The sequence below is a fragment of the Nyctibius grandis genome, chromosome 6, assembly GCF_013368605.1.
Source record: "Nyctibius grandis isolate bNycGra1 chromosome 6, bNycGra1.pri, whole genome shotgun sequence".
In the NCBI taxonomy this organism is placed as follows: domain Eukaryota; kingdom Metazoa; phylum Chordata; class Aves; order Nyctibiiformes; family Nyctibiidae; genus Nyctibius; species Nyctibius grandis.
Genome location: NC_090663.1, coordinates 30,404,891 through 30,430,229, shown reverse-complemented (window position 1 = coordinate 30,430,229; position 25,339 = coordinate 30,404,891). Strand labels below are relative to the sequence as shown.

At 40.0% G+C, this 25,339-nt stretch overlaps 1 protein-coding gene across 1 annotated transcript in view; it reads right to left on the bottom strand.

Moving 5' to 3' along the window:
• Positions 1-24,460, bottom strand: part of ATP10D (ATPase phospholipid transporting 10D (putative)) — a 43,879-nt gene extending 19,419 nt beyond the window's left edge. The window contains exons 1-10 of the mRNA XM_068403302.1: positions 24,192-24,460; positions 23,223-23,417; positions 16,247-16,451; positions 11,769-11,854; positions 10,573-10,679; positions 9,670-9,801; positions 8,714-8,841; positions 8,315-8,567; positions 2,733-2,968; positions 1,874-2,062 (exon numbers count right to left, since the gene is read on the bottom strand). Of these exons, the coding sequence (XP_068259403.1) occupies positions 1,874-2,062; positions 2,733-2,968; positions 8,315-8,567; positions 8,714-8,841; positions 9,670-9,801; positions 10,573-10,679; positions 11,769-11,854; positions 16,247-16,451; positions 23,223-23,417; positions 24,192-24,460 (1,800 nt within the window). The remainder of the gene's footprint in view (positions 1-1,873; positions 2,063-2,732; positions 2,969-8,314; positions 8,568-8,713; positions 8,842-9,669; positions 9,802-10,572; positions 10,680-11,768; positions 11,855-16,246; positions 16,452-23,222; positions 23,418-24,191) is intronic.
• Positions 24,461-25,339: the final 879 nt, after the last annotated feature.

Sequence of the window (25,339 nt, the reverse complement as noted above, 5' to 3'; positions counted from 1 at the left end):
TATTCAAATCAAAAGAATTGTAAAAATACTTCTGATCTGAAAACTGTATGCATTCCAAGTTTGATTCATGACTCCGTGTAACACTTCTTTTTACAACTGTTTCAGTAATGAAACAGTTAGTATGACATTATAACTTTTAAAAGTTGTGGCAAATGAAACTAAACACTTTAATTCTTGTTCTGAATTAACAAGATACTTGTGAAGAACAAACCAACTCCATACCCCTCACAGTAACTAGCTACAAGTACTGTTAAAAACACAGTACCTTATCAATACTTTTTAATGTCTGAATTTAAAACAAAAGACAGTTCCCCTCTCATCAATGTTACAAAATAATTGGCTTACTGTTACAGTTAGGCAGCCAATAGCTTACAAACAAGGAACAAGGCATGCAAGGCTGACATTCATTTCTCGTTACTGGTGAAGAGTTAAGAATGAGTTATCACGAGGAAGCATGTTCTCCTTTGCCACTGAAAAGCATGAAGGAAGGACAGACTCCAGCTTCAGCTCTACCGAAATTGCACGCAATTTGTGGTATGTTTCCATTCAGCATCATGGAAATAGACTAGGAACACCCTTTCATCACCTCTCCCTAAGGCAACACTGAAATCTTCTGTTGCCCTAAGATCTTTCATGTCATTCCCTAATCGTGAACTCAGAAACCTCATGCCACATTGCCCCTCCCAACCTACCTACTAGTCACCTGGAGTTCTCCCCTGCTAGCAAGTCATCCAGAAATATTATTCTCAAAAAACCAAGAATCTTGCCTGTATATTTTTCTACATCACCTTTAAGGAATGGCTGATTAGTAACTATGAACACAGCTGCCCCATCCACACATGGACCTGTAGGCTGCTTACTACACTTTCTGGGAATGACTGGAAGCACACTAAAATACCAGGCTTATTTACACACAGGAGGTACTTTATACTCCACAGGATACCTTTTGGGAATGTCTCCAGGCATGGTTGTAGGTTCACTGCCTAGATGGACACCAAAATCTAGTCCTGCACATGTCATAAACACTTTTTTTCAAAAGACAAAGTCAACAAATGGAAATCACCAGGGGATGGAGGGAAGGAAATCAAAGCTGAACTTGGGAATTACCCTGCAACACTGTCAAAACTGGCAAAAGATGGGGTTACGAAAATCCCATCCTGAAAAAAAAATCGAAAAAGATAGTAGTATCTTTAAATAAATGTTAGGTTGTGTGCTCTGAAAACAAGTGGTCTCAGGAAGACTTAAACACACACCAGACCATTAAACCAGGACAGTCTAGCAAATGCACTGTACATTCAAGGTGAGACCACTTTACGTCATACCACAAAGCATTTTTTCTTCAGATTATTACACATATGAAACTTAATCTTCCATACTTTTGCTGAAACTCTATTTGAATAGTCAGGAAACAGGTAAGACCATTCTCAGTTCCAATATTCTGGGAGTCTTCTGAGATTATTCTTATCTTTCAGCCAACAATAACTTATTTGTAAAGGTAACCTGAGTGTTAGGGTACTCTCAAAGGAAGCTATGCACATATCTGGAAAAAGATACCTAGAATATAGAAAAAAATCACAATTGCAATTTAATCTCAAAATTTGTCTCTTAAAAGTTACGAACACTCTATACACAAAAGCAAAAATACTGAAGCCAAGTTCTTCTGCATTGGAAAACGTTACCAGCATTATATTACACATTAACTCATTGCACTCCGTGGGTTTACAGTAATTCCCTTCTAACAGGACAAACCAATAGAAGACAAAAGGATCATTCCTTGAATGTCAGTTAACTGTTTTCTCCTTTTGTAATCAAACCAAAGGGAGCTCAATTATTTACAAATATGGTCAAATAGCCAAAAATAAGGCCCTCTTACCTTCTGACGTGGCTGATTGGGGACTGAAACTACAACAGTATTACAGATTGCCAGAGCAAGAAAGAAGTCAGTGATGTACATTGTCTCCAAAGATAACTTGCTGCTGGCTTCTTCTGATTGTTGATAGGAATGAGAAGAAATTTGACTGAACTTCTCCAGCAGCTGTGTGTCCGGTACAACATCTGTTTCCTATTGACGCAATGAACAAAACTGTCCATTAGGATATAAACTTAATCTCAGTCTCTGGAGGCTAAATCAGTTACAGATGAGTGAAGTGTAGAATGTCACTAATTTCCCTTCCATCAGATGCTGAGTTGGTTATACTAGGAAACAGAGGAACACTCTGGTGTCTTCACTGCCTGCTGCCAGCCCATTGAAGATGGCAAACTTCATGCCCAGACAGGTAAACAGTAAAGCCTTAGTTCATACACAGTTCAACAGAGATAACTATGATGAATGCTATTTAGACACCTTGAAGCACAGAAGCAGAGTTTTTACCTCTCATAACCTCAAAAGAATATTGGTCATCTAGATATTTCCTATTAAAAACAAAAGAAAATACTAGAAACCTCTTAAAACAAAAGAACAATCTGTTATTAAGATGAAGCTGGTCATTTTAGCTGCAGTGATCATGGACTTACAGCAGCAAGAACCGAAGTATACACCTTTGTGACCCAACAAACATCTGTAATGTCAGCTGCAAACAGCATGCAGCCAAGCAATCATGGGAGGCCCTGGTTTGATGGAAAAGAGAAAGGATTTCTTAAATGACAAGCACTCTGGTCAAATGGGGGTAAAAAGATAATCCTTCGTGAGTTGCTTCAGAAACTTAGAATCAAAACCAACAGCTTTTACTTACAATGGGGCTGCTGAAAGCAACGTGTCCTGAGTGGGGAACATCACCTGCTCCATCTTCCCTTCCTAATGCAGGGTAACTACCAGACGACTGATTCAAAGACTTTCTGTTCAAAGGTTCATGCACAGCTCTGCAGTTGTGCCCCCGACATTTTGACATATGGGTCGAAGAGCCACACTGACAATCAGCTGAATCCTCAGCCTCTGAATCCATCTCTTGATAGGATTCCAATCTCTTTGCTGTAGAAAGGGAAATAAAATTATTGTTCCATGAGCAAAAAGAAACTTGTCTAAAATACTGCCTTGAGGTTCAGGAAACAAAGTTTTAAAGTAAGGAATTTAGTATATAGTGAAGAAGAATCCATCATTTATGAAAAACAAAACCCATAACAAGCCATCACACTGACTTCTTGTTTGGGACGCTGCACTTCAAGAACAACACTCCACCGGAGTGTTGCCAGAAGAGGGAGCAAGAATGATCAGGGTTCTAGACAACATGAGCTGCACAGAAATAGTAAAATAAGCTGCAGTTACACGGCCTCCAGAAGGTCACATTGATGGAAGCCAAATAACAGTCTTCAGGTATGTGAAGGGCAATTGCATAGAGAAAGGAAAACAGCCTGTTTTCTATGCACACTGTGGGTAATAGAAGGCACAATGGTCCTATATTGTGGCAAGACAGACTCAGGCTAGGTATCAGCAAAACTTCGTCAGAGAAGACGTGACGTACTAGAACAGAATGCCTGAGGAAGTAGTGAATTGGTAATCACTGGAGGTCCTGAAGAAACAAAAAAAAATATTCATAAAGAATGATAGCAACAACTCTGCCTTAGGCCAGAGAAACGGGACCAGATTACCTCCTGATATGTTTTCTAGCCTAATTATTTTATGATGGATCAGGATTGTATACCAGTGGTTTGACAAGAACAGCTTCTAGCAGGAACTCACTGAAACTGTGTTTCTTATCATTTCTGTATTGGACACCCCCTTACACACACATACACATTTTCTAAGTATTTAACTGAAAAGCAGGTTTCAATAATAAAACTTTATATTGACATGTCTAACACCTTTGCACCAAAGATATTAATGCAGTTCTGTGTCCCACAAATCTCGCTAGGAAGATCAGTGGTGTAAAGAACCTGTGTAGCAAATGGAAACATGCCTATGCTATCATATACTTGTTAAGAACATAGCCAAGTGTTTGCACTGGAGTTCTGGGGCAGTGTTTGACCACATGCAAGAGACTGCAGTCTCAATCCTGACAGCACTGATCACTGTACACTATTCAGCTTTCAAGTTTTCACCTGTCACTGTGAAAATAGCATGCAATGAGCATACACTAGCAGTTCAATGTCTGCAGCCACTGCCAGCATGGAAAAAGTGTTCTGAGAGCTATGCATTGCCTATTAATTTCATCAAAGCGTGAATACAAACAATGGCATCCTAGGAAAAAACCAATATTAACATACAGACATCTCCTGTCACACCACTAATTCCCTATTTTTTTCTTATATAAAGTGGCAGCTACTGTACAGGAAAGAAGTGAAAAGTGAGATATTATTCTGTTTTATGTGAACGGGTGACCTATCCACAGCTCAGAGTCCCCAGCTCTGGTGCTCAAAATGAGATAGAAATAGGTTTATTATGTCACTTGTGAGTCCTTTTCCTCCTAGCCACAGCACAGGAGCTTAGCTATCTTCAGGAAATGAGCTACCAGATTTGCTAGCCTGTTAAGTTCTCCTTATTTCCTGTTGTCTTCTCTTTCTGGAACATAAATGAAAGCCTCTTGTCTCTCATCCTGCCATTCTGATGAGTCCAAAGAAAGCAGGGAGACCAGATCTTACACCTTCCTTGGCAGGCCATCTCCCCAATGTCAAAATTAATTTAATAAAATAGCTCTTTTAAAAAAAAGACAGGTGGGAACATAACAAACTATGACTCTCCACAACTACCAAATATAATATCCCACATGTGGTATTGATACCTTTTACCAGAAAGCAGCAACAGCCACTTAGTACGTGTTTGTATTTGAACAACACATGCCCATTCTGCTGTGCTTCCAGGCTGTTGAGAAGCCTGCATGCTCTGTCTGAAGTAACATGTGTGGCACCTCTTATAACACCACACTGCTCTGCTGCCATGGTCCAAGAGGCACACGTTACTTTAGACAGAACACTGCACGGGGGCACCTATATGGAGCATTATACTGAATCACAGTCATTGCTGTTGTGTGCTTCCCTCATGCACATCCCCTTACCCTGGGCAATACAGATATACAGAAATATATGTACAGACTAAGTAGCTTGTATGCAAAAGACTGTACTGTGTTGCACTGCAACTCTTACTATATGTAGCAGGAGCCTTGCAAACAGCAGCTCTATGCAACTGAAGAAATGTAAAACAGGACTAAAATATAGGACGTCCAACGTTTTTCAAACTGATTTTCAGGGCTCACATAATTTCTAGATTTGTTAGGAAAAAGCACATGCTTACCCTCCAGGTAAAAGACAAGGCACAGCAGGAAATAATTATAAACATAATTAACACACTAATTTTTTTGGAAGATAACTCTAAGTGAACTACTAGCAGAAGTTAGTGGTAGACATACTTTCCCTGGCACAATGAGACGTGGATCAGCCACAGCTACACCGTTCACACTACTCTTTGGTTTAGCTCTTCTGAAAGACTTTTCCTTCCTTTAGAAAACACTCTGAAAATATATTCTGCTTTTTATTTAAGTTGTTCATTCACCAAGTTCAAAACTGAAAAATATTTCTTCTCACTTTGCTGTTGTCATCCTTCCCAGTATATTATGCAAAGCCAAAGAAGCACCTGGACACCCGCACCAAAAAATTCTCAAAATATGTGCAGAAATTACTGTAAAAACAGTTTGTAACCATCTGCTCCTGTGACACAACAGAAGGGCTGAAGGGATTCGTTGCTGTGGCCAGCAGGGTGTGCCTTTTGCTCACAGTTGTGAGCAGTTCTATCTGGCTGCAAAACCGAAAGGGGGGGTTTAATACACAGCTGTGCTTCACATGTCCACCTGTCAGCACCTCACCTTTATCTCATATCGAATACGTGCAATGCTCACCAGCAAAATAGCAAATGTCTGCAGCCACTAGTACTTACATACAGTTACAGTAATAAAAACGTTGCAGTTTAATTAATAAAATAGCTAATTGAATCAAAGACTACATGTCATTCTGCCCAATTTTCTCTTGTGTCTGGAGCTGTATCTTCTGGCTCCCAGAAGGCTTCAAGGAGGCCCTCATGAAACGTATATTGAAAAATGCTACACTATTAGACAACGAGGCAGCAACTATCCAGTAACACCGCTTGTTGACTTTTTGGCTAACAATAAATAGGTGTGTAAGATGTAAGTAAGAATACAACAGTCATTATTTTTGATGGAGGTACTTATCTTTGCAGCCTTAACACACACACGCACACACACCTGCTTGACTTGAACCTTAACATTACTGGTAAAGCTCTGACTTCAGCATGTATTTTATTTGGGTTACTGTATCCTCAAGGGCAACAGTATGTCAAATTAGAGCCTTAAGATATACTACGTCAAGGTGGTACACTGCTATGGCAGTCAACAAGATGTTTGAACCCTAAAATGCTAGGTAAGCTTTGGCACTATAGTTGAAAAAAAAGAGAGGAAAGACTAGATTGGCAATTCTCCAACGTTCTGGGTTCTGAATATTGCAGGGAGAGAAGCAAAACACAGTAGACATGACTTCTTCCAGAGCGAGTGAAGATATTTTGTTTGTAGTGTCAAATATGTTGGAACTTAAAGCAGCACGTTACGTACAGCCTTCAAGTCTCTTAACACAATATATATGAAGGGATCCAAATCATGGGGAAAGATGTACGGCTATCAGCAGGATCAGTCTGAATTCACAGAATCACAGAATCACAGAATGTTAGGGATTGGAAGGGACCTCGAAAGATCATCTAGTCCAATCCCCCTGCCGGAGCAGGATTGCCTAGACCATATCACACAGGAATGCGTCCAGGCGGGTTTTGAATGTCTCCAGAGAAGGAGACTCCACAACCTCTCTGGGCAGCCTGTTCCAGTGTTCAGTCACCCTCACTGTAAAGAAGTTTTTCCTCATATTTATGTGGAACCTCCTGTGTTCCAGCTTGCACCCATTGCCCCTTGTCCTGTCAAGGGATGTCACTGAGAAGAGCCTGGCTCCATCCTCATGACACTTGCCCTTTACATATTTATAAACATTAATGAGGTCACCCCTCAGTCTCCTCTTCTCTAAGCTAAAGACACCCAGCTCCCTCAGCCTCTCCTCATAAGGGAGATGTTCCACTCCCTTAATCATCTTCGTGGCTCTGCGCTGGACTCTCTCTAGCAGTTCCCTGTCCTTCTTGAACTGAGGGGCCCAGAACTAGACACAATATTCCAGATGCGGCCTCACCAGGGCAGAGTAGAGGGGGAGGAGAACCTCTCTTGACCTGCTAACCACACCCCTTCTAATACACCCCAGGATGCCACTGGCCTTCTTGGCCACAAGGGCACACTGCTGGCTCATGGTCATCCTGCTGTCCACTAGGACCCCCAGGTCCCTTTCCCCTACGCTGCTCTCCAACAGGTCTGTCCCCAACTTGTACTCATACATGGGGTTGTTCTTGCCCAGATGCAGGACTCTACACTTGCCCTTGTTATATTTCATTAAGTTTCTCCCCGCCCAACTCTCCAGCCTGTCTAGGTCCCTCTGAATGGCTGCGCAGCCTTCTGGTGTGTCAGCCACTCCTCCCAGTTTTGTGTCATCAGCGAACTTGCTGACAGTGCACTCTATTCCCTCATCCAAGTCATTAATGAATATATTGAATAGAACTGGTCCCAGTACCGACCCTTGCGGGACTCCACTAGATACAGGCCTCCAACTGGACTCTGTCCCATTGACCACCACTCTCTGGCTTCTTTCCTTCAGCCAGTTCACAATCCACCTCACTACCCGATCATCCAGACCACACTTCCTCAGTTTAGCTGCGAGGATGCTGTGGGAGACAGTGTCAAACGCTTTACTGAAATCGAGATAGACCACATCCACAGCTTTACCATCATCTATCCACCGGGTTATGTCCTCATAAAAGGCTATCAAGTTGGTTAAGCATGACTTCCCCTTGGTGAAGCCATGTTGACTGCCCCTAATGATCCCCCTATCCTTGATGTGCCTAGAGACAGCACCAAGGACAAGTTGTTCCATCACCTTTCCGGGGATGGAGGTGAGGCTGACCGGTCTATAGTTACCCGGGTCCTCCTTCTTGCCCTTTTTGAAGACTGGAGTGACATTCGCTTTCCTCCAGTCCTCCGGCACCTCTCCCGTTGCCCACGACTTAGCAAAGATGATGGAGAGTGGCCTAGCAATGACTTCCGCCAGCTCCCTCAGCACCCGCGGATGCATCCCATCAGGGCCCATGGATTTAATTCATCCCTTCCGTGAGTGTGTACTGCCACAGAAACCTCATGAAGTCCACCTGTCAAGACCCCTATCAAAACTTTCACCTTCTCTGAGAAGACAAAAATGACCCATTGTGAACACAGGTTTAGTGTCTTACCATTTTCCTCATGGCAATACTCCTGTCCTGCAATGCTGCATCTTCGAAAAACCATCTTATTTTCAGTGAGGGTTCCAGTCTTGTCAGAGAAGATATACTGAATCTGGCCAAGGTCTTCAGCAATATTCAGTGCTCGACACTGAATTGTTGAGTCTGTTTTCTCATGGTAAAAATCAATGTCATTCTGTATTAAATAAATTTGTCCCAATTTGACAATTTCGATTGAAACATAGAGAGAAATTGGAATCAAGACCTACCAAAATAAAACATGAGGATTAAATAAAACCAAAGTCTTTGGCCAGTTACAAACATGAAGTAGCTCTACTGAAGCCAAAGAGTTACTTCAAGGCTATATACGAGATCAGAATACGACCCATGTTCAAAGCAGACCAAAGTTACCTGTAATAAAATGATCATCGTCCAGAACATATTGAACCCGGCTAATGCTGAAGGAATCGATTTCCCATCTGGCTCAGGGATGTTAAAAAAAGGTATTTCCGAATACCTACTTAACCAAATTCCATGGCCTTGAAAACAAGAACAAGATAAAGTGAGTCAGTTGTATGTAAACTGTATCACCGTTCAGGGTCATGGTGTTAGCTGTTATACTTTTAAACTACCATTTTATCCCTTGAGTTTTTCCTCAACAGGAACCCCATTAAAATTAATTACGTATCAATGCACACATGAATAAATACCTTGCATGCATTTCTATCAACAGCAGATCTATACAGCATATCTCAGAACTAAAGGAATACTAACTACACCCGATAAACACTTTTTTTTCCCCCAGAAAAACCTCTGGCAATTAATTGTATTATCCTTGCTCATCCAGGTTTTAGTTAACCTGTGAACACCATGTCATCATTATTAACTGTAGTCTGAATAAGTTCTTTTAAACGTTTTAAACACCTTTTTATTTGTCAAAAAAAGTTAGTCTGTTTAGATTTACTCAAGCTCTCTATTTAATCAATCCCTAAAGTAGCAAGTCCTTAGAACTCTAGTCACACTAGGCCTTTCCCCACAATGATGTACATGCATCTCATTTTGCCTGAAAAATCCTAAGAGAAAGCAGGAGTTTTGCAGAGCAATTAGTGACAGAAAAGAGAAATGAATTTGAGAAACAGGTTCGAGACCTAGGAACTCACACCAGGAACATACTTCTTGACCATATTCCAGATTAAACATGACAACATGAACTAAAACCTGGCAGCATCCCCAATGGCTAGGGAATTACATTATGGATCAAGGCAGTTTCTGAGATGGGCTGTTAAAATGAATCAACCCCAAGATAAAACACTAAGCATTGTAGGCTGAGAGAAGAAAATAGCAAGAGTCTGCTGATTCTCACTTACCTACTGCACCAGTTAAACACATCAAAATTAGAAGCAGAACACACCAAAGAATATCAGTGTTCACTTTTTTTTCCAATTTACTGCGCTTGTAATGAGGGCCACTGTTATTCAGCATAGCTTTGGTTTCATGACCTGTAACCACAACACAGCATGAAATTCTCCAGGCACAGGAGAAATAGCAGGTATCAGAATCCCAAGTCCCTTATATTTCTAAAGCTCTGGGAAACCAGACATTTCTGCTAACTAATATTTGAACAGAGATTATAAATACGAGCAAACTAACCGCTCCTACAATATATGAATTCTCTCCTAAAGAAAACAGAACAAACTAAATCAAAATCTGTCATGTACATGTTAACTTTTATACTGTTAATAATATTCCTTCCTATAGAAACAACCTTATTCTTGATGTTTTCTATATTATTTCTAACATTTTTCTACAAAATCCTGCACCTGCATTACAAATATCTGGCTGGATACACCATATCGATTAGTTTAAAAACCTCTGCCCTTTGATACAGAACACTGAAGAACAGCACTAGCTTCACTTTTGGACCAGAAAAAGATCCTAAGCAAGCCACACATTTCCATGCCCATTTCAAAACCTGGGTTTACCATTGCAACTAACAGTTGAGGACAAGGACCTGCTTGCATGGAACAGAGCTGGCCTCCCATGAACCATCAGACATATCAGTTCTTTAGATTGTTAAAACAGAAACAAACTTATTCCATAGAAACAAACATTAATCCACAGATGCGTTCTTAACATTTCTAGCTACAGCTGCCTTCTGCTGGATTCAAGCTTTTATTCTCCCAATTCCCCTTTGTACGATACTGTTTCTTAGGGCACGTAACTCTATCTGTTCGCAAGGCAATCTGTGAAAGCCAGGGTGATTCACTAACCTGCATATACCACTATGCCTACAACAGCTTCTGTGTTTCTTATAGTGCATCCTCGGAGCAGTAAGTTTTCTTTGCTGAGGCCCACTCGATCCTTGTTTGAATGCTCACTGAAAAAAAAACACATTACTTCAGCTGTAGGACTCCAGCAATTACCAGTCAGGCTTTCTAAAACCATTAGGGAGCACATTTTCCAAAGAAGCTGCTAGTCACTGACTGCTGTACTGACATTTCCAACTGGGCTTTTCAAAAGAATGTCGTAACATGTATGCAGATCACCTTTGAAAATCCAGGCATGTAGGCACTGTATTAAAATTTTCTTGTGTTTACAAGCCTAATATTTGCCAGCTGGCATATGAGAAGCAGGCAACACTAAAAAGCTCAGGACAAACACTGGAAGTCTGAAAGCCTACGACTTCTACTTGGATTGCCAACACCAGAAAAAACTCAAACAAAATATAAAATCTCATTTTACATATACTGTGAGCATTGTTACTCCTGTGGCATACTTTCAGTGCAGGTAGGCCCACTGTTTGTCAAGGTGTTTCCTCAGAGACTAAGATTTATATATATTTATTTTTCTTTTCATATTTATAATGTGTCAGTGCCCACAGGGAAGACTATAGACATTATAACTCTCAAAAAACTGAAAATCAGTCACCCCAGGAAACAGTATTTTCTTTTCCTACTATCTATAGAAAATCATAAACCCATAAGAAGAAGACACAGATAGGCACATTGGTCAAAAGGAGTTTGATCAAGTCACTGATGGTTACACAAAACAAGTCAGAGCAGGAGAGAAAGCCAGTCCTTCCCATTTCCAGTTCTGAGCAATGCAGCTTGTCCAATCAGGCCACGGTCCAGACCAAATACTGTAGATATCACATGTTATTAAGAGCAGATTTGAAACAGCTATTTCAAATATGGAAAACACAATTCAAAACCAGCCTGAACTAAGATGTTGAAAATATTCAATACAAAATAAAAAGCACTAGTGGGCTTTACCAGTTCACAATCTGCTGCTCAGGAAGCCCTTCTGGAGCTCTATCTGTTGGGCTGCACTCAGAAATGCAGTGGTGCAAACTGACTTCTGTACATAGCGTCATTATTTTTTAAAGCAAACATTACAAGCTCTCTGAAAATTAGTAAGGGCACCAAAGCAAATGACAGTAGTTTAAAGAGCCACCGAGCCTACTCACACAAAGCCTTGGAAGCGACTGAGGTTGTTGTTAGGACCTTCACACTCTATTCTACTGGAAAATTTTTCTGGATCAATTTCAGAGACCTAAAGCCATAGGAAAAAAAAAAACAAAACAGAGAACTCAGACAAAATGTGATAGAACTTAAAAACATCATCAATTCATAGGTTCACATATTACTATCTAACAATTTAGCTTCAAAACTGTAAGTTGCTGGTGGTGTTATAATCTGCTACCGACCGTAAATCAGACTTACACAGCATGGAAGGACTTCCTAGTAAATATCAAACCCTGGCAAGTATCAGTTGAATTGCTGGTATTTTGAAACACTGCAGAGGAGAAAATGGGTGGAAGAGTGAAGAAGAAGAAGAAAAAAAAATGCAGTAAGAACATCTGAAAAGCAGAGATTTCCCACAGGATTTTTTCATGATATGGAAAAAAAAAAAGAGGCACTGTCTTCTCTGCAAGCGGAATTTCTCCAAACAGCCATTGTTTCCGATACCATGACCAGGATGCTATCTGTGCTAATGGAAAGAAAGCAGGTAGAACTTTTTAATGATGTTTGAGCCTTACTACTACTGAAGAAAGGGCTGTTATGAAAGACTAGAAGTACATGTGAATAAAGAGCAGGTGAGCTCTTCAGTGAAAAGCCAAGCAAAACAAATATCCTCTATTAATAAAGAATGAAACTTGATAAGAAGTAAGGGAAAAACCAAAAGGCCTTATCTTTGGAATTACCTGCAATTGCACTTGCAATTTAATTTCAATTAATGGCATACGAATATGCCTCTAGCCTCTGGTATATCAGAGCCATTTCCAAGCTGAGTACCTACCACTAACTCTTTGGAAAGTCATTTGTTCTGCTCTTTATTAAAAAAGAATGATCAATTTAAGGTTTCAAACTCCAAGAATAAATCTATAATTCACAGGTGTAACTGAATACATCTTCTACATAATTACAGGTCTCTGAGAAGGCTGCACTCCCACAACTGGGTGACTTCACACTAGCAGAAGAGCAACTGTGAGGTTAAAACACAATCCTGTAAGTAGAATTTGAAACTCAGAAGACATAATGTCATTAACACATATCTTGTTGGCTTGCTTAAAAAAATCTTTTTTGCTATGTTTTGCTGTATTGATTTGTTGCACTGTATTAACCTGAAGTCAGTATGAACACAGCCTTAGACAGATACATTCAGTCTCTTTGTAAATTTAATTACCTATGAAATACCTCTCTCTCCACTGACCTTTCTCATGTTTAGTTGTACAGCAAGTACAACATTTCTGTAAAATAGCAGACAGTAAAATTGATTCAGGCTTTTCAAGCATTTCACATTGTACAATGATTACACAAAAAAGAGCACAAAGAGAATAAGAACTACCCCCAAAAGGAAGTAAAATAGCCAAAGCAGTCAATTCTTTTCTTCTACAGCCTGGAAACTGTCTCCAGATATGCATTTCTGGTGAAAGCATCTTATTTTTGATGGACAACTAAACCATTTGACTTGGTCAAACAATTTGTAATAGAAGTGAATGTGTTAGTAGGAGCTTCTTGCAACATACCTTGAAATAGCAACCACAGAAACTCGGGGTGTAACATCTAGTGGTCACAGAAGTTATGTCTACACTCTGCCACTATAAAACAGAGGTGACAAAAACTATGTCCAAAAGCAGGTATCTTGATACGGGCACTCAGATTTTACTGGACTATAAATTTATGGTCTATATTTCTTCATCATAATCTTAACTTTGAGAAACCAAATATTGAGAGTAGAAGACTTTGCACATTATTTCTTGAGATGCTTTCCTATGTTTCCCGGCACAAAAGAGAAGATTTTCTATGGCAGAATTAAAATTACTTGGATTTTGTGTAAAGGTCCCTAAAGAAGGGGGACAATAAAGATGGGAACTGAGTAAGGTAGCTGGGAGTGCTAGGCCCTGCATAAGACTCTCTCACTGGACTGAGGAGAGAGGCAGCTTCCCAAGGCCATGCCTGCTGCTTCGGCCGTGCTCTGTTCCTGACAAACTATATGGTTTGATAACATGGCATGGGAATGGAGTGTGTGCATGGGCAAGATGGAAGAGGAGAGCTGGCACCTCCTTTCATCAGCTTGGCTTCTTAGGCTGCCTGGAAGAAAAGGACAGCACTTTCCTCTCCACTAGGTTTGAGGATGCTGCAGCTAGGACTGGATTCAGTCGTTGACCATGTAGGCTGAGAAGGAACTGACCAGTGCAGCTCCTGTGGCCTCTCTTACAACGTAATAAGAAACATTCACCGCTCACAGTGACTTAGTGCTAATGGCATATTAGCTTCTCCACCCCAGTGAACCTGCGCTTGGTTCAGCCAACCATATGAGGTGTGGACGGAAAAGGAGATTAATCCCTTCTTAATGGGAAGCAACATTTGAATATCTTGAAAGCTGCAGAGCAAGGTCAGTTTGTTCACTAAATAGCTCAATATCCTCAGTGAGCAGGTCCTCAGCTGTTTTGTGTATTTCTCCATGAACGCCGAGATGGTTGGAGACACTGTATTCTGTGCCTTGTTACCTGCTGTTACCTAAGAAGCCTCAAGTTGCTTTCCCAATTTCTTTCCTGTTGTCACTTAGGCATTTTTAAAAAAATTACGCTATTCTAAGTTGCCAAAAAATAAATTTTGACTATGAGAGTTTCAGCTCCTGTTTCATGCTTTAATTTTGTCTTCCCTTGTCTTAAAGGAATCCCAAGTGCAGGAACAGGTGCCCCAGTCATAACCTTTTTCATTGTGTTTCTACTCGCTCAGTCACAAAGAAGCAGGCCATAACACCCTTGCAAACAGGTTAAGTCTTTTTAGTCCTTGTCTTCAGATGTTCTTTAATTTGATGTAGTTTATTCCCAGTCTTCTGAGCTTAAGAAATGGAGAGGTCAGGCAGTCAGTCTCTTACACAGCATTGTCAGAGTCTTATTCAGCCTGACTTTATAATGACAAAGCCTCTGGCTGAAACTCTGCTGGTGGAGTCGAGAGGTCTGTGAATCTGACCACGGCTCTACATTCAGAAACCATGCAGTCCTGACAAGACCTTACAATGAGTTTTTTGGGGGGGTTTTTTGGTTTGTTTGGGTTTTTTTTGAGGACAAAAATGAACAGTCTTGAAGGGTGAAGGAATTGTCTCCTTTTTTTTGGACAGTATGACTCTTCCTAGTTTTTTGGTGCAAGTTTTCTGGAAACAGGGAAAACGGTCTCTTTCTGGAGTGACCCTGAAATCAGACCTTGGTAGCAGGAGCTGGTATGAGATCAGGGCCACCTCAGTATGATGTAAGCCTGTAGAACCATTTGAATTTTGCCTTGTGTAATGACATGTATATACTGAAAGATCAAACAGTCCTTTCTGCCTTATTGTTTTAAGATTAAATCAAGAAAGAAAGAAAAAAAAAAAGAATGCATGTCACCGTAAGGGGATAAGAAACAGCTTTGTTCATGGATATCACATCATGCCTTTGGTATTACCATACTCACTAAGTAACAGGGGAGTCTTAATGCACAAGAAGGTACTCTTCCTCACTTCCTTACCACTGCTGACAATTCAGAGGCAGTTCAGGTAATTTTATCTCCAGAGGACTAAACAGTCTGTTCTTATGGACAGCACTGAGTCTCCCTGCTGTTGTTTTCAGCATGGTGTTTCAGCAGCAGAACTCAGTACCAGGTGTGCTGAAGACTGCAGAAATGCCAGGATTCTTTGTTCTTTTGATACCATCTTCTTTGTGCCAGCCTCCAGCATTCTGTCTGCTAGGTGTAATACTAAATAAAGTTTATTTATCTGGTATTAAAACAATGGCAGTCATCTCTTCAGTATCTGAAAAGGCCTTTATGAATTACTTCTAAAGCCTTAACCACGTGGCTTCCATAGTTGAAAAGCACAGATCCACTGATTTCCCACCACTACTTGGTATGTATAAACCCTCTGAGACCCCGTGATGCTCAGTCTTGAAAGGGAGAGATGACTCAGTCAGTGCTGTTCACAGTAGGCTCAGAGCAGAAAAATTCTAAGAGTTCCAAAGATTTTATAAATCCTTGAAGGACTAGAATTGGAGATAAAAATACATTTGCAATATGAAAAAACAGTGAAAGAGAGAAGATAATATCTGCCCCTCTCTCTAGGTCTTTATACGGTACAGAACTCCCTTCTAAAAAATTCCAGTTTCTCACTCATGACATGATACACACCATAAACGATTTCTTGACATTTACCTGAGCAGTTATTTTTACCGGCTTGCATTACTTGAAATAGATCTCTTTCTCTGGGTTAAGTGAACACATGAAGATTTGCTCCAAAATAACTCAAGCAACAGATCAGAACTGTTACCTAGTTATTTTGTTTTCAGATGGGGATTGCTGAGCTATCAAGAATTAGGTAATCTAGAGGGCTGGGTTGTTTGTTTTTTTTCAGTTGACTATCTGTCATGTCAACTTTCTTAGACCACTAGAAATGCACAATTATCACCTGCTCTGAATATCCTCTCACCACCTGCCTCTGCTTTAGATTGGTTTCTCCATCAAGGCCTGCTGTTTCAATGTAACAGATCCCATCCAGGTCACTAGAATATAACAGCACCATGTCAGCAGGAATGATTTCATTACGTGAAAGCCGGATGAAGTCCCCAACATTGATGTTTTTCCAGCATTCATCTATGTATTTCTTCTCCTTCCTGAAATACACATAAAACGAGCAATTTTTAACAAATGCATAAACTGAAAGCTCAGAGAAACACACTGTAACTGGAAAATTACTCTAATAGTTAATTTATGCTTCCAAGTCATTAAAAAAAATCTGAGGAGATAGTCTATTAGCTCAAGGTGAATACGATCACAAAGAATCAGCTCTGGGGTCCAAGCCCTGCTTTCCTGGGAATTACATTCCAGGCACGCTCTCAGAATTATTTTAGCTCTATTTAAAATTCAGCCCACTTGCTTCCTGTATTTTCATTATTCCAAGAAAGCAAACAATGTTTTCAGGATTTCTCTTTGGGTCACCACTTTTTCTTGCAATTACACAACCAAGAACAGCAAGTCTTCTTCCCTTCTGATAGGGCCTTTCAAAAATGTCTGTCTCCCAAGATAATTAACATCTACCAGTAAGCAATGAATATTCAGCAACCACTTCACTGATGCTTTGAATATAAATACTTGTATTTACAGACTTTTAAAATATCTTTTCTATTAATTTTGAATGTAAGGTACCAAGACTCTATAATACTCAGGGAAGTCAATAAATCACAGAATGTTAGGGATTGGAACGGACCTCGAAAGATCATCTAGTCCAATCCCCCTGCCGGAGCAGGATTGCCTAGACCATATCACACAGGAATGCGTCCAGGCGGGTTTTGAATGTCTCCAGAGAAGGAGACTCCACAACCTCTCTGGGCAGCCTGTTCCAGTGTTCGGTCACCCTCACCGTAAAGAAGTTTTTCCTCATGTTTAAGTGGAACCTCCTGTGTTCCAGCTTGCACCCATTGCCCCTTGTCCTGTCAAGGGATGTCACTGAGAAGAGCCTGGCTCCATCCTCATGACACTTGCCCTTTACATATTTATAAACATTAATAAGGTCACCCCTCAGTCTCCTCTTCTCTAAGCTAAAGACACCCAGCTCCCTCAGCCTCTCCTCATAAGGGAGATGTTCCACTCCCTTAATCATCTTCGTGGCTCTGCGCTGGACTCTCTCTAGCAGTTCCCTGTCCTTCTTGAACTGAGGGGCCCAGAACTGGACACAATATTCCAGATGCGGCCTCACCAGGGCAGAGTAGAGGGGGAGGAGAACCTCTCTTGACCTGCTAACCACACCCCTTCTAATACACCCCAGGATGCCACTGGCCTTCTTGGCCACAAGGGCACACTGCTGGCTCATGGTCATCCTGTTGTCCACTAGGACCCCCAGGTCCCTTTCCCCTATGCTGCTCTCCAACAGGTCTGCCCCCAACTTGTACTGGTACATGGGGTTGTTCTTGCCCAGATGCAGGACTCTACACTTGCCCTTGTTATATTTCATTAAGTTTCTCCCCGCCCATCACTACCACAGACCTGCATTATCTGACAGTACCCTTTTGAAAATGCTTGTCTACAAACAGAAGGCACAAAGGTCGCACAATTAATCAGCGTACTGATGACAATTTCTCCAGTAAAGATACAGTGGAGGTGGTTGTACTGCTTTCAAAGTGCAAACAAAGCAAAGCAACAAAAGCTGACATAAAATTAAACTAACACAAGCCACATCTCTCTTCTCCTTAAGATGCTCATCACTAGCTTTCTACACAGATGGAAAACAGACACAATGGAAAGCATGTAAAACTTAGTAAAAGCTACCCCCACGTCTATCACAAGATGGATGGATTCAAACAACACTGCAGGAATTAACTTTTCATAGCAGTACATTTCCCTTAAAATGAAGAAGAAAAAAAAAAAAAGAGTTGAAGGTAAAATTTCTAAAGAAAATTAACAAAAACCAACCTACTAATAGAGGTAAAGAGAAAAAGTGAAGGAAGATTTGCTGAAACAGGATGTGACTGTCAGTTACAGAAGGTATGACTTCAGCTTTGATGGCTGCAAAGGTGCTGACAAAGTAAATCTACTCAGAAGACTGAGCGAGCTGAAAACTAGTGATTTTTTTTTTTGTTTAGAACTACCCCTCAGGTACTGAAAACTACATCAACATAACTTTTTGTGTAGGCCCATTTACCCCGCTATGAAGGCCAAGTGAGTCCAATTAGGGTACAACACCAACTGGAGCAGAATGCCCTGGTCACTCCACAACAGCACCCTTCTACCTCATCCTCCAAACAGGATGGAAAGGATTTGAGAACCCAGGAGGGTGGTGGGAGAAAATTACTTCCACAGCCAGCTTGTATCTAGAAGGTTCAGAGAAAGGATGGAAACTGAAAGGTAGGCAAGACAAAATAAGCTCATAAACAAAGAAATCAACGGCATCACTAAGGTAGTAAGATAAAAATATCAGGTGAAAAGTTGTCAATTTCTGCCACTGACTTCTACAGGAATTTTTCAAAGTGAACTGGAATTGGCAAAACCACAGAAATATTTGGAAATTAAAAATTTTGTGACAAAGCAACCCTTTGATTTATCCTTGAAGTAATTATTTACTACAGATTAATAAAAGGAGAAAAATGCTGATACTCTCGTATCCCTGTATTTTTCCTAACTACCATGTATTTCACCAAAAACTACAAAAACCCGTTTGTCTGTGCTGCCAGTGTTGAAATCAGCCCTCAGGAGATGGCAAATATTTCTCTTTTAAATCACTACCTATTTAATAAACATGGGACTGAAAGTATATGATGTTCCTTTTTCCTTGATGCACCTGGACAAGTCCCACTTTCTTTTTGCCAGGCTGGAGTCTGGAAGAGGGAAGGAAAGCTAAAGGTAAGGAAGAGTCTTGTAGAAAGGATTATTCTTTCCAGATCTCAATTCCATAAAGAAAAACTGGATATGAAATTATACCTGCATTTCAAATATATACAATGATTTGCATAAACATGCATTTGTAAAGAACAGTAATTATAACACATCTATGTGCAAGGCTTGAAATGAAACAGAAATATATTTGAGAGAGAAGAAAAACATATCAGCCAGCGAAGCTGGCTACACGATTTTAACAGATGCTCAAACAGAAGGGCCTTATACTTTGTGATTCATAGCTATTTAAATAAGATCCTACTACTTTTAAAATGATAACTTGCTCAAAAGGCACAAGGACTTGATAACTAAGTATTTAACATCATAGCAACAATTACAAACTAAATTAAAGTGCACATTAGCACATTTTATTATTGATATGTTTTATTACTCCACAAGCGAAACACGAGACAGAAAAAAAAACCCAAAAACATTTTAAGCAACATAATCTTATTTTATCACATTTTCAAGACAGAAATAGCTTTCCTGGAAAAATCAGCTTCAGGCTGTATTTAAGGCCAAATACAATAATTCTGATCTATCAAATGGATAAATTCCAGAACTCCAAAAGCAGCAGGTTGAAAACTCTGAAACTATGGATGTCAGACATTTGCTATAAGCAAAAGCAAATAAGGAGTGGGGGAGTGTGTGTGTGGCAGAAATCTGAATTGTCAAAAAAAGCACAGAAACTAACATCTAGCTGCTCAGACAGATTTATCAAGGCACTGAGACTGGCACATTTTGTCATGCACACCAGACCACAGTGAAACTAGTTTCTGTTACAAACACTTTGTATAACAGCAAGCCTCACAAGAGTTCAAGAAGCAAGAATCACTGGTCTTCCTGAAAATGTTTCATGCAAATTATCTTCAGATACAGACAGGTGGCCTATCAGCTTTCAAGCATGATAACTATTGCTTAGTTATGTTTAGATAGCAAGAAGAGCCATAATATCAGGCACCTGTCTCAGTAGCCATGTAGGTATCAGTATCTAATGTGTAAGTAAAACTATACGGACAGCATGTACAATGTATACAACTTCTCCAGATGAACAAATGCACAGTAAGAAAATAACTGGAAATTGTATTCAACATTAGCGAGCTCTTCATCATGTTTGCAATTAATACGACTGTTCTTGATTAAATGCATGCACTGGAAGAGTCACTACAATTTCTAAGGGATTCTTGTTAAACAAGTTAAGAAATTCTGAATCCTAATGTGAGATTAATGGAAGCTGATAAATCTGCTCACACACAGTGAACAATCATTTTTGTACCAATAAGATTTAATTCTCCTGAACCATGCCTCCAAGCTTATTTTTAAAACCAGATTATACTACATAAAATAAATCATGATAAAGAAACTAAGGAGAAAAAAAAGTTACAAAATCTAAATATTTACAGGCCCAAGAAAGAACTTTTACAGATGACTAATATGGTCACTGATTATTACACATTTTTGGTGACAGGGAAGGAATCAAGCCAGAAAGAAGATCAGAAATTAATTCTGCCTCATTGACATTGGTATGAGATTGCAAGTAACACAGAGTTTCAGGAATACGGATATTGAATGTTTCAGCTTTCTAGCAATGAAGTCTTTCAGAGTATACAACAATTTAAAGCAGAAATAACCCAGCTTCTCGCTTAAGCCTTCTCTGCAGACATAAAAAAGAAAGAAAACGTTTCTCTTCCCTAATAGCCCAATTACTTACTTGTTTCAAGCTCAGATTTTTATAGGTTCAATAGAATGTTTCTGGGAAAGCTGCTATATATATTCACGTATGCAGAACAAAAAGCTGTTTGTTTATCCTTTGATGATATAACTTTTTCTGTGGTTATGAGATAGCTCTTAAAATACCAATAGAGTATGACAAATGCCAGAAAGCTGGAGATTTCATCTTCTGGGTAATATCACATTATATTTAATGGTTATGTAGTACCAGATTGCAAACCTGCTGCATGGGCTGATTAAGGTCATGTCTACAGTACAGAGTTTAGGGTTTGGCATAACCAGCTAGGACATCAAGATTTTAGAAAAGTTTATTTTCAGTGTATTGCCTTCACTAGGAAAAGGTGTGACTTTAATGAAAAGAGGGAGCTTTCAATGTGGTTTGGCACTACAGCAACTACTGTATGTTACTGCTCGGAACTTACTGAATTTGTTAAGTGCCTAACTGCCAATCAATCATCTCCTACAGGTGCTACTTGTGATGGCTACTACAACTCAGGAAAAGTGACATTTTTCAAAATACTTGTTTCCCTGCATGACCACAGAGCAGGAAAGAAAACATAAAGGAAGTATAGCAGACCCTTTTTCTTGTATTTTACAGGATTTGAATGAGTCTCAGAATATTCTTTTATGACAGGTATAAAAGAAAAACAATGAAGTGGGCAGCACTGATGTGCACTAAAAGAAGTTTTTTGCCAGTTAATTTAGAATATGATCAGTTTGTGTTCCTGGCTTTTTATTATCCATGCATAATAACTGCCTGCCAGCAAACCTCTCACCACTAGCACACACCAATCCTGACCTGCACCAACAGCCTGTAATACTGCAGTCCTGCACCATGGAACAGGTGCTAACATTTGTACCATACTATGTGATGCGCTCAAAAAAAAATGATCTCATTCTGTTTGGGGAAATGTTATTACATTACGAGTACATCCTGATACCATTAATGAGCTTTACCAATATAATGATAAATTAGCAACCCTTGAATTTCCATGATGCTTACCACAATTTTAGAGGAATTAAAATACACCTTTCAAAACACATGCTATGTATGACAATGTTTAACTAGTCACACAGAAACACAGAATCAATCAGGTTGGAAGAGACCTCTGGGATCATCGAGTCCAACCATTGCCCTGACACCACCATGTCAACTAGACCATGGCACTAAGTGCCATGTCCAGTCTTTTCCTAAACACATCCAGAGATGGTGACTCCGCCACCTCCCTGGGCAGCCCATTCCAATGTCTAATGACCCTTTCTGAGAAGAAATTCTTCCTAATGTCCAACCTGAACTTCCCCTGGTGAAGCTTGAGGCTATGTGCTCTTGTCCTATCGCTAGCTGCTTGGGAGAAGAGGCCGACTTCCACTCCACTACAATCTCCCTTCAGGTAGTTGTAGACTGCAATAAGGTCACCTCTGAGCCTCCTCTTCTCCAGGCTAAACAACCCCAGCTCCCTCAGACGTTCCTCATAGGTCAGACCCTCCAGACCCTTCACCAGCTTGGTCGCCCTCCTCAACATCTTTCTTGAAGTGCGGGGCCCAGAACTGGACACAGTATTCAAGGTGCGGCCTCACCAGTGCCGAGTACAGAGGGACGATCACTTCCCTAGACAGGCTGGCTACACTATTCCTCATAGAGGCCAGGATGCTATTGGCCTTCTTGGCCACCTGGGCACACTGCTGGCTCATGTTTAGCCGGCTGTCGATCAGCACCCCCAGGTCTCTTTCCACCAGGCCACTTTCTAACCACTCTTCCCCCAGCCTGTAGCGCTGCATGGGGTTGTCGTGGCCAAAGTGTAAGACCTGGCACTTGTTCTTGTTGAACCTCATGCCGTTGCTCTCGCCCCATCTATCTAACCTGTCCAGATCCCTCTGTAGGGCCTTCCTACCCTCCAGCAGATCGACACTCCCACTCAGCTTGGCGTCATCTGCAAATTTACTAAGTCAAACTACCTTGGTTAATACAGTACAAACTCATGCATGAACACTCTTGCCTCAACCAAAGAATATTTTTTTCCAGCAAATTTTACACTAATTTGATATCCATTTAGCAAAACTGGTGATCAAGACTCAACTAGACTAGTCCCTGAGCAACCTGATCTAATTAGACCTGCTTAGAGCAGGGGGTTGGACTAGATGACCTCTAGAGACCCCTTCCAACTTAAATTATTTTATGATTCTATGAGTATCCAGAAAGTAAACCAGAAGATTTATCAACAGCTTTTTCACATATACTTATAATCAAATTATAACAATAAAACAGAAAGACTGTTGCCTCTTACCTGCTATATACTTTGGTTAGTAAGTTGTTTATCTGTTTATCCATTTTGTACTTTGAGTAATCTTCCAGACCATCTTTCACTGCAATAATTGTCAGAACAGCTACTAGAGGTAGCATTGTAATTTCTTTTTGGAAGGCTTCCACCAGAGGAACCCAATTTAGTACAACTAGAAACAGGAAATACAAATTGGCAACTCTGAAACAAAGAGAAAACATAGGAGTTAGCTGTGCTAGCAGTCATCCTTATTCCCCCACTCCATGCTATACAAACACTTAATTTGGCAGTAATTTATCTTTTCTTTACCCCGACTGCAATTTAAGAATTAAGTATCCACAACTCTGTTTTAACTTTCCAGTCAATAGATTACTTAGCTGCACAGTTGCTTAATATGCGATCAGAAGATACAGAAACCGAGAATTTTCCTGTATTTTCAAACCTGTACTCCAGGCATGTGTCTTCTAGTGAGGCTTTGGTGAACTTGCACTCTCTCAAATTTTCATGTCTTTTAAACTTAATTTTATAATTTCCTGGGAGAGATGACATGTTTTTAAAAGGGAGCCATCCTAAAACCTCCCTGTATAACTTCACAAATCAGTAGTCCTCCAAGCAGAAGGAGGATGAAAAAAATTGGCAACAGAGAAAGACATGAGGGAACGGGAGAAATACATTTGTAGGAAATGAGCTGAAAATCATACTTCAGATTGCTGTGTGGTAGTGCTCCAAGAGTAAGGAACATTTCAGTAGTCCAAAGAACAGAATGAGTGGAAATTATGTAAGCTATGGAGAAAAGGATTAGCCCAACACTGATGACACTGAAGAGACTTTGGCCAAATAACACAGATCTTTTCAGAAGTGATAGGCAGGTCAGGAGGAAGAATAATTTTTCAATACCCGTCTATATAGTAACATACATTTAAGTAAAAGGATTCCACTTCAGAAGAATTATCACAATCAAAAGGAATTCATTACCTGTGAAATTGTTCGAATAAATTCCGTGGTAAAAAATTCAATAAAGTATACTTAGTAGTCTGTATTTTGTTGTTCATGTACAGTTTTGATACTTTTTCATACTCTTCCTTAAAATGTCCCAAACAAGGTATCACTATCCTATGTTTTCCAACAGTTTTTGATGATTGATAGCACTTGTTACTTGAATTGTTGCTGCTGCTGCCTTCTCCGCCCTCTGTAGATATCAGTCGCTGCCAATGGTATCGGGCCCAGTGGATGGGATCTGCCATTGCGTCTGAAACGTTTTATAATCGAAGGATCATCCTCTACCTAGAACCATGTTAAAATACAGCAAGTTAACTAATAATTCTGTAAAGGCTTTTCAACTAAAAAGTGACAGTTAGTTTTAAATAAGCCTAGGAAAAAGTCATTTCATATTTTCATTTAAAAAAACCCAGACAGTTATGAGAGGTCAGGAACCTCTGCTTCAAAGGTTGAATTTATCTGAATTTCATCCACCCTTTCAGGATTCTAGAGTTTGACTACTTTGTTTAAAATGCACAATATTTTTGTAATAGCGCCTCATGCAAGGAGCCCGCCCACCAGTTTCTCATGTTGTAGTATGGTGAAAAAGCAGAGAAGCTGCTAATTCTGCAGAGAACAGCATTTTGAAAGAAATCCTTATCTCAAACACTGCAGTCTTTGCTGATGGTTAACAGCCTTAATTGAACTCAGGAGTCAACAATATAGCAATAGGCATCTGAGTACAGCCTTAGACCAAGTGAGAAATTGCCAGTGAAAGGCACTAAGTAGCTATCACGAACAAAAAAATCTCTTCCTATTGAATTAGAAACAGGTTTGAGATTTTTTACCAGCTGATAGAGGATGAATAAACTTCATGCCAATGCTTCTCCTCTACTCACCTTAGCTAAGCCCTAGCGATCTACCTAGGAATTTGTTTTCCTAAAGAAAGCGGAAGTTCATAGGTATAAGTGATACTCACTTTATCAAACCACCCAATGCAGTGAGAAAAGGACTTCTACACACACAAACAATGCTTTAACAACAGCTCAAAACTTCCGTCTTTTTCCAGTGAGTTTTTTACAATTTACAACAAGTTTTTACAATTAATAGTTGCTACATTTCTTGTACTACTTATCATAGAATCG